Here is a 13,777-nt window from a genome sequence, read left to right on the forward strand (position 1 = left end):
CTGACACAGCTATGGCTAGCTGACACAACTAAGACACAGCTATGGCTAGCTGACACAACTAAGACACAGCTAAGGCTGGCTGACACAGCTATGGCTAGCTGACACAACTAAGACACAGCTATGGCTAGCTGACACAACTAAGACACAGCAAAGGCTGGCTGACACAGCTATGGCTAGCTGACATAACTAAGACACAACTATGGGTAACTGACACAACTAATGCACAGATATGGCTAGCTGACACAACTAAGACACAGCTATGGCTAGCTGACACCACTATGGCTAGCTGACACAACTAAGACACAACTGTGGGTAACTGACACAACTAAGACACAGCTATGGCTAGCTGACACAAATAAGACACAGCTATGGCTAGCTGACACAACTAAGACACATAACATGCTATGGTAAACACATAGTAATGGCAAAGTCACTACACATACCCATATATATATATATATATATGAGACTGTACGCAAGACAACTGTGTGATATAGACAATTACGATACAGCTAGGGTATAGTAACAACACAATTATGACAGTTAAAAATCAAAGCCTCAACGAGACAACAAGTAAAAACACTTATTGACTCTGCTGGATGTGTGGTCTATGACCCTCAATATTTCTCTCTATAACGTGCACTCTTCAAACCGAAACTAAAATGTTGCCCGCAGGCCATGGAATGTCAACTCAAGCGTGTGTACAGCGTGAACTGTGTAGATTTAAAATCTGATTGGAGTTAACTACTTTGACAGGTTCTAAAGACATTAGTTTCTACATTATTCAGTAGTGGTAGTAACATATGCTAAGCATGCTAGTGTATTTAGTATTGTTAGCTAGGTTTTCATAACACAATCTGACGTTGTCTGATTTTTGGCATAGCAAGATTGAACTAATGGCATGGTTCCCCCTAGTACAGGGGTTCTCAAACTTTTTTCAGTCCCGGAACCCCTTTACAAGCCATACGATATTGAAAAGCAGAGAAATTGAAAGAAGGATTGGTTTGTACCATAAGTACATTTGCTTGTCATGCGCAAAAAGACTGTTAACAATTGTTTTTCCAAGCTGCGTCAACAAATGATGTCTTCATCGAAATAGTTCGTAATTAAACAGTAGTGAGAAGCGAGCGATTCAAATGATAGAATCGGATTAGCTAGCGGTTAGCTAAGAACTTATTTTAATTGTATACATTTTTCATCTATCGGAACCCTCAACGGTCGTCTCGAAAACTGTTGATATAGTGGTAGGCCCAGTGCGCTAGTACATTGCATATACAATTTTTAAAAGATTTTTGTGTTTTAATTATAGTCGACATGTTTATGTTTTTTTTCCTCATTGTATTTTTGTTATATAAAGAAGTAGGGCAAAACATTTATTTATAACATAAATAAACTTTAAGAGAGAGAGAGAGAGAGTTAACAAGAGAGAAAGAAACAAAATATTTGTTTTAAAATCTTTAAAAAAAAAAAAAAAAGAACAAAGTTTATCTAAGGGGAATAACTCGCAATTATCTCTCAGTAATGTTGGAATTATTTCCCTTATTTAATATTACATGAAAAGATTAATTACCAATAATTAATTCACTAATTGATTAATTTGATTCATGCTTTCTATGTATACTCAATTATTGTTTAAAGTTTTATCTTGATCCGAGAATGGGTAAGGGAGAAAGAACGTGTTTGATTGTTCAATGGGAACAATCGATATCTGTTTATACGGTAGAACTAGTTTCCCTTGTTGGTATCAAACAAACTAATTTATTACCAGTAATTAATTGACTAATTTGTTTAATCTATATTGATTCATGTCTTGTCTATGCCAATGAATAATTATGAAAAAGTTTCAACTTGATCCAAGAATGTGTGGGGGAGAAATAACGTGTACAAACTTTGAACTAGACAGACAGACAGAGTTGATATAAGATGTGTACGAAACAAAGTGAGAGTGTTTAAAAAAAAATAAAAGAAAGAGGGGAAAAATGAAAGAGAGAGAGGGGGGAGGGAGGTAGATAGAGGGGGGATAGAGAGAGAGAGGGGGGAGAGTTGAAATTACTTAACTCTCTCACAAATATTAAAAAGCAAAATCCTGTCAGAAAAAAAAAATGTTCAAATGAATTTCACCAACATGTCATCTCCACAAGAATCACAAGTCTCGTGTTTTTAATATCATCTAATAAACATAAGCACACGCCCACCTTTATACACTTTCGTATGTCTCAACTTACCCCCCCCCCTTTATTTATATTGCAGAATTCATGAAAATAATGTATGCAAAACACACAAACACATACACACGGCCTTTAACAGAATAATTGTCTACTCCACACTACATACTATTAGCCTTAACTCAAACACACACACACACCTATAGTCAAACACAAGTACATACGTTCCATATATAAATCAACTTCCCCGAAGCGAAACGGAGGGGGGTGGGGTGGAGGTCACGTACCGGTAACCGCGTGTGTCTGTACATAGGTAGAGTGTAAGTGTGTGTCTGTACATGTGTAAGTGTGTGCCTGGACTTAGGTAGGTTTTAATAAGTGTCTCAGTGTATATGTAAGTGTGTGCCTGGACTTAGGTAGGTTTTAATAAGTGTCTCTGTATATATGTAAGTGTGTGCCTGGACTTGGGTAAGGAGTTAAGCGTCAACCGCGAGCGGATCGTCACTAACTTAGTTCCGAGCAGGAAAACGGACATCACCGCGAGGAGACAGCCAACTACACAAAGTGAGGTGACAGGACTGAAAAAGACGGGCAGGAGTGTGCCTTCCATATATAGGCATGTGCCTAAACCCCAATGTCCTTGTGTCACAGGGGAATCTTTCTGTTCCACAACACTTACACGAGATGATGTTTACAGACTAGAATGGGGCTAGGGTATAATCTACCTACCAAAAGGGAAATGGCTTCTAGTCTTCGGAATTCCTCAAGGGACATAATGAAGGCGCAATAAAACAGAGACCATAAACGAGCACTATACTGATATCTCTATATATCATTCTCTTCAGGGCTCAAGAGTTTCTATAATAACAAAAAGAAGTAAAGGAAAGATCACTCTTTTATTTCTGCGGATAGAGTTACCCCCCCCCCCCCAAAAAAAAAAAACAAGGGGGGGGGGGAGAACAAGAAGTATTCACCAGGCACTACGGATGGCTGCCCGGTTGTGCGGCCCGCGCGCTGGACTGTCGCTTGGATTTATCGATAGTCCCGGGTTCAAAACCTTGCCCACTCCCATCCCCCCTCGTCCTGCGGGAGTCCTGGACCAGGAAGCAAACTATCTTCAACTCGGAAGGAACATCCGAAATATGTAAAACATTTTTACAAGCAAACATTTTACAAACACTAAATAGCAGCGCCAGACTTAACCATTGTGACCAAGAAGTCATGGAAAGAGAACAAGTAATCTACTATGTATATTTACCCGTCACTAAATAGCAGGGCCGGACCCAACCATTGTGGGGCCCTATGCGAAACGGATTTTGAGAGACAAAGTTTGGGTAGGGAAGCGAATAATAAGTGAAAATTAAGAGTTTGTATTAGAAAATAAATTCGTCTATGCATTTTATTCATTCTTTACTACGTACAGAATTACTTTACGAGCCTTGCGTGTAGCGAAGTCATATCATACTATATGATCATGATTATATGATCATATTACATCATAATAAATCAAGAATTACCAAATGTTTCAATCTATCTTTGGAAATTGTTGATCTCAAGAAATTCTTCATTAGTTTGAGGCGCGAGAAGCTTCTTACACCAGATTACATAATTATGGATAATGCCGTTTTTATTTATCGCGCGTAGGTTTGGCGTTTTTCCATATCGAATGACACCCCAAAATTATTTTTTTTTCAATATATTTTAAGGACTTTTTTTCGTATATTTTGCCATTTAGGGAGATTTCCAGGGGCTTCTGGTAAATCGACAGGAGGGCGCGGGATATGTTTTAAGTTATAAAATGGTTTAATTTAATAATTTATACACCATGAATTAGCGGGGGTCCTATGAAAGTGCAGGGCCCATGAAAGTGCGGGGCCGACAGCGGTCGCATAGGTTGCAGTGGCCTAAGGCCACCACTGCAAAATAGCGCGTATGCTACGCCGCCGGTCGACTAGCATTATAATAATTTAATTTATACTAGCAGAAATACCCGGCATTGTACGTGATTATTTTAAACGGTAAACAAAGACAATTCAACGAAAGTAAAACTTTGTGTAAAAAAAAATTAAGTACCCTCTGGGTTACGCAAATGGCTGCCTTGTGCAGTATGCGCGCTGGACTGTCGTTCGGTAGTCTCGATGGTCCCGGGTTCAAACCCTGCCCGCTGCCATCCCCGTGGTCATGTGGGAGGCTTGGACTATTTTGTCATGTGGGAGGCTTGGACTAGGAAGTAGATTATCTTCAACTCTGAAGGAACATCTGAAACATGTCAAACAAACAAACAGGACGGGGAGTTCCAACATCTCCTCCCCCTCCCTTTTTTTCCCCATCCCTCATAATGATTTAATTAATATTCATTCCAATGTTCACGAGGATCGCTCAAGCGTAAAGTGTTAAGTTCTTTAAATTGAATACATACAGACAAGAGCCTAAGCATTAGATTTTTAACCCTAACCATAGCCATTGTATTGGTTCCTTCTCGCAAATCCGATCTAAAAGAGTAGTCTAGGCAGGTACACGAACGTAGACTTTTGATCTAACGGCGTTAGGGTTGGGATTAGGGTTAGGGTTGGGTGATAAAAATGATAAAAACTCTTAGTATCAGATACCAGGAAAAAGGAGGAACTCTTCATACTGAGAAGAGAAAGCTGAGTGTTGTGAAAGGATTTTGGTGAGCGTGTGTATGTCGTGGAGCATAAGTGTCACCCTTAAGTAACGCCCCTGTGCTCTAACCGTCCAGCGGTTGAACGAGTCAGCCTAGCGGGGGTAGCGTGAGGTCAGGAATGCAGAAGGACAGTTGAGCAGCTAGGCCTGTTGGTGTAGGTTGTGAGGTAGAAACTAGACAGTACATAAAGTGCTGCACATTAATATCAAATAAAGCTATTCCAGTTTTACAATTCGGAAGTCATTCTCCAAGGTACAGTGGATGGCTGCCTGGACGCGCGGTTTGCTCGCTGGACTGTTTGGATTTATTGATGGTCCCGGGTTCAAACCCTGCCCGCTCCCATCCCCCGTCATCCTGCGGGTGAGGTCGTGACCTCCGTGACCCCTATGTCGAAGGCGCCGGTGAGGTACCCTCTGGGTTACGCAAATGGCTGCCTGGACTGTCGTTCGGTAGTCTCGATGATCCCGGGTTCATACCTAGCCCGCTCCCATCCCTCGTCGTCCTGCGGGAGGTTTGGACTAGGAAGTAAAATATCTTCAACTCTGAAGGAACATCCGAAACATGTAAAACATTTTACAAACAGTGGAGGGAGCACGAAAGAAGGGTCAACCGAAACTGGCCTTCTGCTAAGAACAGCTGCTGACCTGGAAAAGAGGCGGGATTTTGTTACGCAAACTGTCACATCACCATACGACAGCGGTTCTCAACCTTTTATGCTCGGCGACCCCTTTTTACAATCCCCCACTCTGCGGCGACCCCTCCCCCCATACACAGATACAGCACTAGAAAAGTAGACAATAACAATCCATAGTTTCGATGGTCTTAGACGACCCATGACAAATCGTCAATCGACCCCCAAGGGGGGCGCGATCCACAGGTTGAGAACCCCTGCCATACGAGGAAAGTCAAAGGAAAGAGAAAAGAATAAAAAAAAAAAAGACACAGTCTACGATGCACGATATTACATTCCTCTTCTGAAATGACTGTCTCGCTAAGTGGAATGCGCTTCTGAGTGTCGTTACGATCGTCTTAAGTTCGAAACCTGTGCCCCGGGGTCATCTCCTGCATTTCTGCTAATTGTTGTGACCATTGCAATGGTCCGACAGTCAGTTACGCTGGGTAGGGCACGTATCCCGTATTGGAGACGAACTTATGCCAAAGGCAGTCTTTTTTTGGTGAGCTAAACGGTGGTCGACGTAACAGAGGCGCCCCACGGAAACACTTCAAAGACCAGCTTAGGCGTGAACTTTCCTTGGCTGACGTAGAAGAGAGCACCTAGTTGCATGCGGCCTTAGAACGAGACAGCTGGAGGTCACTCACGAAGATCAAAAGAAAATCTGCTGCCGAGGACAAACGCAGACGGCGAAAAGAAAATCTAAATCGACCACCTGTGGACAATGGTTATGCTTGCGCTGGATGTGGCAAAATATGTAGGTCACAACTGGGACTGCGCAGCCACGGGAAATACTGCATTCCTCACTGATCTTCGGACTCGAAGACTAGCCTTATTATTATTATTATGCAATGAAGCAACGTCTGTAATTTTCAAGGGAATATAATCAGCTATATCCATCACATAGCTAACCATGATAAATAAAATATTCTGTCTAATGTCTTACAGAGAAGGCGGACTGCCAGTAGGGCGGACTGTGAAAAGGGCGAACTGCCTGTAAGACCAACTGCAAGTGGTGCGGACTGTGACCAGTGTGGTCTGCAAGTTAGGCGGACTGTGAACAAGGATGTCTGCAAGTTAGGCGGACTGCGAACTGAATTGGAAATGAAATATTATTCTGACCATACAGAATCACACACGGGTTAAATTGGGCTTGCTAAGTTGAAATGAACGCTTATCGTTCATAAAGCCTATTTAAATATCTCCATTGTAAGAGGTAATCCTCTAAGGTTTATAGATAAGAGGGAAAAGGGGGGAGGGGCATTGTTCTCATCCCTCTGTTGAATGAGGCTCGTATATCATCGACGTGCAAAGGGACATGACTCTACCCAGTAACTATTTCGCTACAGTTACTTCCCATTATATCCTAGAGATTTATATAACGCACGAGGGTGAAAGAGGCCGTGTAAATTAACCTTGTAAATGAGAGAATAACGCAGCGCTATGGAAAGTAAAAACCTCTTTGAGCCTGACATTTCTCTCATGAACTGTGATAGCTCTTCGTGTATGCGTGTATCTGTTCGCGGTGTAAAAAGGTATTGGGAGCTGATTACAATGGCTGCCTGGTGGTGTGGTATGCGCTCCGGACTGTGGCCTCGATGGTTCTTGGTTCGAACGGTGCGCGCAGCCACCCCCCACAACCCGCAGACGCTGACGTCCTGGTTTAGGCCAGGACGTCATTATCTTTATTTCTGAAGAAACGTCCAAAACTTATAAGTCGGTTGGGACGAAACAAGCGTGAAAACAAGCCCAAATACAAATAATAATACTAACAAACCAAGCTTATATTACGTGTATCAATTAGTTTGGATCAGTCATGGAAATAAATGTGTAAAATCTCAGACGGCATTCTATGAAGGGGACTAACTCAGCTTATACCACCACTTCAGTCAAGTTATAGTTCTTTCCCTTAAAAAGGGGACTAATTCAGCTTGTAACACCACTTCAGCCAAGTACTATTTATTTCCCTTGGAAAGGGGACTAATTCAGCTTATACCACCACTTCAGTCAAGTAATATTTTTTCCCTTGGAAAGGGGAATAATTCAGCTTATACCACCACTTCAGCCAAGTACTATTTCTTTCCCTTGGAAAGGGGACTAATTCAGCTTATACCACCACTTCAGCCAAGTGCTATTTCTTTCCCTTGGAAAGGGAACTAATTCAGCTCATTCAACCACTTCAGCCAAGTACTATTTCTTTCCATTGGAAAGGGGACTAATTCAGCTTATACCGCCACTTCCGCCAAGTACTATTTCTTTCCCTTGGAAAGGGGACTAATTCAGCTTATACTACCACTTCAGTCAAGTAAGATTTATTTCCCTTGTTTGAAATACAAAACAAAGTAATTTTTTAACAATAGTTAATTAACCAATTGGTTAGTTGTTTTTTTTTTATATTGATTTTTTGTGTTGTCAGGTAAAAGAAAAAACTGTGCAAAATTCAGCTTCATCCGAGAGTGGGTGTCGAAGGAATAGCATGTACAAACTTTTGGCCAGACAGACAGACGGACAGACAGAGTGAGTTGATATGAGCTTTGTGAAAAAAGAATAAACAGGAACAATGCAGCGGGGCATGGGATAGACAGGACATAGGATGTGGACATTATTTATAAAAGAGTTTAAAAAGGGTTGGGTCCAAGAGTTCATTGAGAATCATGTATACAATCAACACTACGAGATCAACTTGATATGGCAATCCAATATCACGTATGTAGCCACGAGACATGAACTCCAGTCTTCGCCAACCATATCGAGTTTAAGAAATTAGTTAACGTCTGCCATGATAGTAGATTACTTCAAAGGCTTTTTTTTTTAGTAGTGGGCCTAAATATCAGAATGTTAGCGGTACTTGTGCCATTGCTAGGCAATGCAGCCATGCATAAGGCCCGTGGTTCGAGTCGCACTTTATCTTTATTTATTACCATCTTCTCTCAATAAACGGTATCTTAGTGCTATTCTACGTCTGGCTTCAGCAAAGGCTCCTTTTTGCGCTTCAGATGGGTGTCTCGCGACCTTTGTGAGAGCTCTCCAGCTATCTTATTCAGAGGCCATCTGCAGCCAGCTGCTTTCCTCTATGCCACAGTGGGGTCCCCTGCGGACAGCAGCTTTGGCTGCACCAAGCATGAGCAAAATGTGTAGGTCACTACTGAGTTTCCGTGGTTACATAAAATACTGCACTCATTATTAATATTCGGAATCGAAGACAATGTATTCTATTATATTTATGTCATTCATTGAGCCTTTAAGAAACAATGATTCTTGCACGCCCAAGAATTGCAAATATCTAGAATCCCATAGTGTCACACTAAAGTGTATGAATGAGTGCTTACAAGAAGTTGCCTAGCTGGGGGGAGGGGGGTTTTAAATTGCAAGATCCCCCCCCCCGGGCCCTCGCTTGAAGTGACCCCCCAAATGAGTGTCTGAAATTTGTTAAATTAAGTATTACGCCATTATCTCATGTCATGGCGTCGAATGTCAAAATGTGGGAGCCCCTGAATGGGTCAGCTTTGATAGATGTCCTAAGCGCTTGGGTTAACTGTAAGTGTATACTAAAACACGAGAGCGATGATTCATTACATTTATGGTACATAGTTTGGAATACTTGCTGGTATAGACATTAGTGGAATGCTGGATGAGCCAAAGGTGAGTCTTCATCTATACAATCAGCTGTTGCTGAGAATGTCAGCTGTTCAATATCTCTAATATTATCCAAAATTAAAAATATGTTTATATTTGTGTTTCGAATCTTTACTTTGAAGTTTGAAATATATTTATATAAATGCTGTTTATGTTTTATAATTGATAGCAGGATTAATGTATGGAAACACTATTAATAGAAATATATATATTATTTATCTCCCCTGGATAAACACAGAGTTAAACAATCATTAAAAAGTTTCAATTTCAATAAAATTAGGTTTACCTCCCTTGATACTTATCCAGTTCACTATTTCAATAACATTTCCTACTAAGACATGGCTACAGGAAGAAAAAAAAAATCTAAATAAGTGCCATTCTTACCTGACATTTTGAGATGTGCAGAAAGTGTTCTGTTTTAAACCAAGGCTGGCATATGTGGTCACAAGTATGTCCATTTAGAGAATGGATAGACATTGTTTTCAGAGTCTATTTCTAATCTAAACAGTACCCTCCTATTCGATTTCTTTTTATAAACAAGGAAGAGTCGATTATTTTTATACTATAAGTAGCTAAAAAGCGCCCCAAACGTGGCAAATAGTCACTGATGTATGTAAAATGTTATGAGATTATAAAGATTAGATTAAAGTAAATGTGTTCACTCCGCTTGTAAGCGAACACTATTGGTATTCCGCACACACAAGCTCATACAACATGAGGCGTCAATCAATAACGCTCAATATGATTGATCTATAGAAAACAAAAGATTTTTGTATCTGTTCAATTACAAACAGGAACAATATCAGGTAGCATAATTTTTGGGCAGAACGGTTAGTGCCAAATGTTTACCAGATAGGAGATTTAAAATGTTTACCAAATATGTAATGTAAAACGTTTACTAGATAGGTAATGTAAAAATTTTACCAAATTGGAAATGTTTACCAAAATAGGTAATGTAAAATGTTTACAACATTGGAAATGTTTACCAAAATAGGTAATGTAAAATGTTTACCAATTGGAAATATTTACCAAATAGGTAATGTAAAATGTTTACAACATTGGAAATATTTACCAAATAGGAAATGTAAAATGTTTACAACATTGGAAATGTTTACCAAATAGGTAATGTAAAATGTTTACCAATTGGAAATATTTACCAAATAGGTAATGTAAAATGTTTACCAAATTGGAAATGTTTACCAAATAGGTAATGTAAAATGTTTACTAAATTGGAAATATTTACCAGATAGGTAATGTAAAATGTTTACCAGATACTGTAAAATGTTCGCTAGAAAGGTGATGTAAAATGCTAGAAAGGTAATGTCTGAAAAGTTATATAAACCACTTTGGGAACCACTGGTGCAGATAAAAAACTTAAGTGATCAGAGCTTTCAAAAGCTTAAAGTCCCTTCTACAGATGAAGACAGAACAAAAAATAGATAAATGATACACCTATCGCAGTTGGCAGGTCCAGTATAAAGAAAGAAAATACAAAGACTTGGTACTAACTGAGTCACAGAGAGACCAATGAATCAATCCACTATAGCATTGGTTAACGCAGTACCAAAAAGCAGCAAGCAGGAACAAAAAAGTCAATGAAATAGTAAAAAAAAAAGATTACTAACTACTTTAACCCCGGAAGTAATTAGTTCTTTTTAACTCCACAAAGCCATCTTACAGTACATAGAAATTGGGATTTCAAAAATACCACAGTGCATCTAAGGGAAAGAACTCCTGACTTACAACTATATTTCTCTATAATATAAAATGTATTTCCCTTTTCGGATATCAAGCAAAATAATGAATAACCAATAATTAATTGACTAATCGGTTCATGTTTAAATTGATTCATGTTTTGTTGGGTACAGTAAAGAATTGTTTAACGTTTCCATTTAATCCGAAAATGGGCGTGGGAGAAAAGGCAATTACAATTATCTAAGGGGATCAAACCCTACCTATTTGGCAATATCTGCAAATACTGCAGGATTAATTTCCTTTGTTGATATAAAAAATAATTACCAGTAATTAATTGACAAATTGGTTAATACAACATCTGTAAATACTGCGGGAATAATTTCCCTTGTTGATATAAAAAATAATTACCAGTAATTATTGACAAATTAGTTAATTGTTAAAATTGATTGATGATGATTGATAATTGATTGATTGATTCAACAATGAATAAATGTGTAAAGTTTCAACTTGATCCGAGAATGGGTGTGTTTGATATAACGTTCTCAAACTTTTTACTAGACAGACAGCCAGAGTTGAGATATAAGCATTGTCAATACGTTAAGGAGCAATGATACATCAAGCACTGAGCCATAACTTACTAATACAAAAAACACTCAATAAAATACTCAGAAAGACACAAAGATAAAGACACATTTCTTATTCCATATGCTGAGAAACATTATACCAAGTGCTCCTTCTTCCCTAGTGCTAGGAACGCGGTGTTTGGATCAATCATTAAAATCAATGACTTAGAACAGTTTAAGCCTCTAGTTAACAAGCACGACAAGATGAACACATCGATACGCGTAGGACGTTATTAAATTCTCTTATGATTTATAATTTATAACATAAGAGATACTCCATAACTCGAAATCATCTCTTGCATATTATTTTTAAAAAATCAAGAATATTTTTTTTTGACAATCAAGAACTAATAATTTAAAACATTTGTTCTACAACTAAACTATATAAAATATCAAACATATTTTCTCTAAAAAAAACAACAACGGTATGTTCTAACAATGCATAACTACTTAAACATCCAGCCAGTGACTCCAACAGAACATGCAACTGTTTGTTTAGTAGAACATAAAACCACAAACAGCAAGATATGTTGCAGTAAGTGCAAATAGAGTTATGCCTAACAGATAGAAGACATGGGCGGAAGTTGAAAACAGAACGCTTGAATAAGATCTTTAACTGATTACTATAATAAAGGATGTTGATTAACTCATACACTTTAATAGAAAGTACTACACAATTATGCATAATTGAAGAAACCAAGATAACGTACTATACTATGGTGTATTTTAAAAGATTAAATTTAAACATACTATTGCTAAAATTTGCATGGTCGCTTGAATAAAATCAAATCTTCTTTAAACATTATATTCTAGACTAGTGAATTAATTCATATAATGCAAATCACGCTTCAATAGTCAATTAATTTACATGCATTACATATAGATCCACGTGTTAGTGGCTATTCCAAATAACAATTACGTTGTAGTTTGGTATGTGTGCACATGTATGATACAAGTGTCTACAATGGACAACCTAATGAGCATGAAGTCTGAACAATTTCTGAACAATGTTCACATTCATTGTTGTGAGAACAGGAAACCTACTTTTTGGTCTTAGTGTATTTTTGTGTATGTAATCTTCTACTGATTAATGAACAAACAATTACATCGTCAGTAAAATACTTTTTGCAAAACAATTGAATTTCAACACATTTACAGCCATTCACGCTTCTAAAGTCACAATTAATTTAGATGTATTATATATAGATTAGATCTTCGAACTCGAAGACAAGCCTTATTATTATATATATATATAGATCCTCGGACTCGAAGACAAGCCTTATTATTATATATATATAGATCTTCGGACTCAAAGACAAGCCTTATTATTATGTATAGATCTTCGGACTCGAAGACAAGCCTTATTATTATGTATAGATCTTCGGACTCGAAGACAAGCCTTATTATTATGTATAGATCTTCGGACTCTAAGACAAGCCTTATTATTATATATATAGATTTTCGGACTCTAAGACAAGCCTTATTATTATATATAGATCTTCGGACTCGAAGACAAGCCTTATTATTATTTATAGATCTTCGGACTCGAAGACAAGCCTTATTATTATATATAGATCTTCGGACTCGAAGACAAGCCTTATTATTATATATAGATCTTCGGACTCGAAGACAAGCCTTATTATTATATATAGATCTTCGGACTCGAAGACAAGCCTTATTATTATATATAGATCTTCGGACTCGAAGACAAGCCTTATTATTATTTATAGATCTTCGAACTCGAAGACAAGCCTTATTATTATATATGTCAGTGGCCGTTCCAAATTACAATTACATTGTAATTGCAGTTATGTAAGCAGAATTTAGTTCAATAGTTCATAATTTAGACTCATTATCATTATCACACTTCAATGTTCTATGTTTTATTGTAAAAAAAATCAAAGTTAGGAAATGGAAACGCCGATACTGTTAACTCCCCCTAATCTTATCTAGACAAAGGGCGTTGGTTGCCTGTGCACCGAGGGTATGGGTTATGGGGGAGGGGGAACAATAAAGTCTCTGGTAGGACTAGGTCAACATTGCCTTATCTACAGAGCGTGCACAAAGGTTTCAATAATAGAATCGGACCAAAACAAGTGAAATAAAATTTAATTTGAAAAAAAAATGGTGGGAAAAAAAGAAGCTTACAACGCACAGTATTGTTAGGGGAAAGCTATATACCATGATGCATACCACAAATATAATACCATGGTGCATACCATAAATTTATAAACCATGTACATGCCACAAATATATATACAATGGTGCATGCCACAAATATATATACAATGGTGCATGCCACAAATTTATATACAATGGT

General features: G+C 38.2%; 1 protein-coding gene across 3 annotated transcripts in view; it reads right to left on the reverse strand.

The window, feature by feature from the left end:
• The window catches only part of LOC106055591 (dystonin-like), a 79,059-nt gene that overhangs the window by 39,991 nt on the left and 25,291 nt on the right, over positions 1 to 13,777 (reverse strand). The window contains exon 1 of one of the 3 annotated variants that reach the window (XM_013211900.2): positions 9,524 to 9,680. The exons of the other annotated variants lie outside the window; for them this stretch is intronic. Coding sequence (XP_013067354.2) covers positions 9,524 to 9,616 — 93 coding nt within the window. The 5' untranslated portion in view covers positions 9,617 to 9,680. Of the gene's footprint in view, positions 1 to 9,523; positions 9,681 to 13,777 lie in introns of those variants that run through there. 3 annotated transcript variants of the gene reach the window in all.

This window comes from Biomphalaria glabrata, chromosome 15, assembly GCF_947242115.1.
Source record: "Biomphalaria glabrata chromosome 15, xgBioGlab47.1, whole genome shotgun sequence".
Classification (NCBI taxonomy): domain Eukaryota; kingdom Metazoa; phylum Mollusca; class Gastropoda; family Planorbidae; genus Biomphalaria; species Biomphalaria glabrata.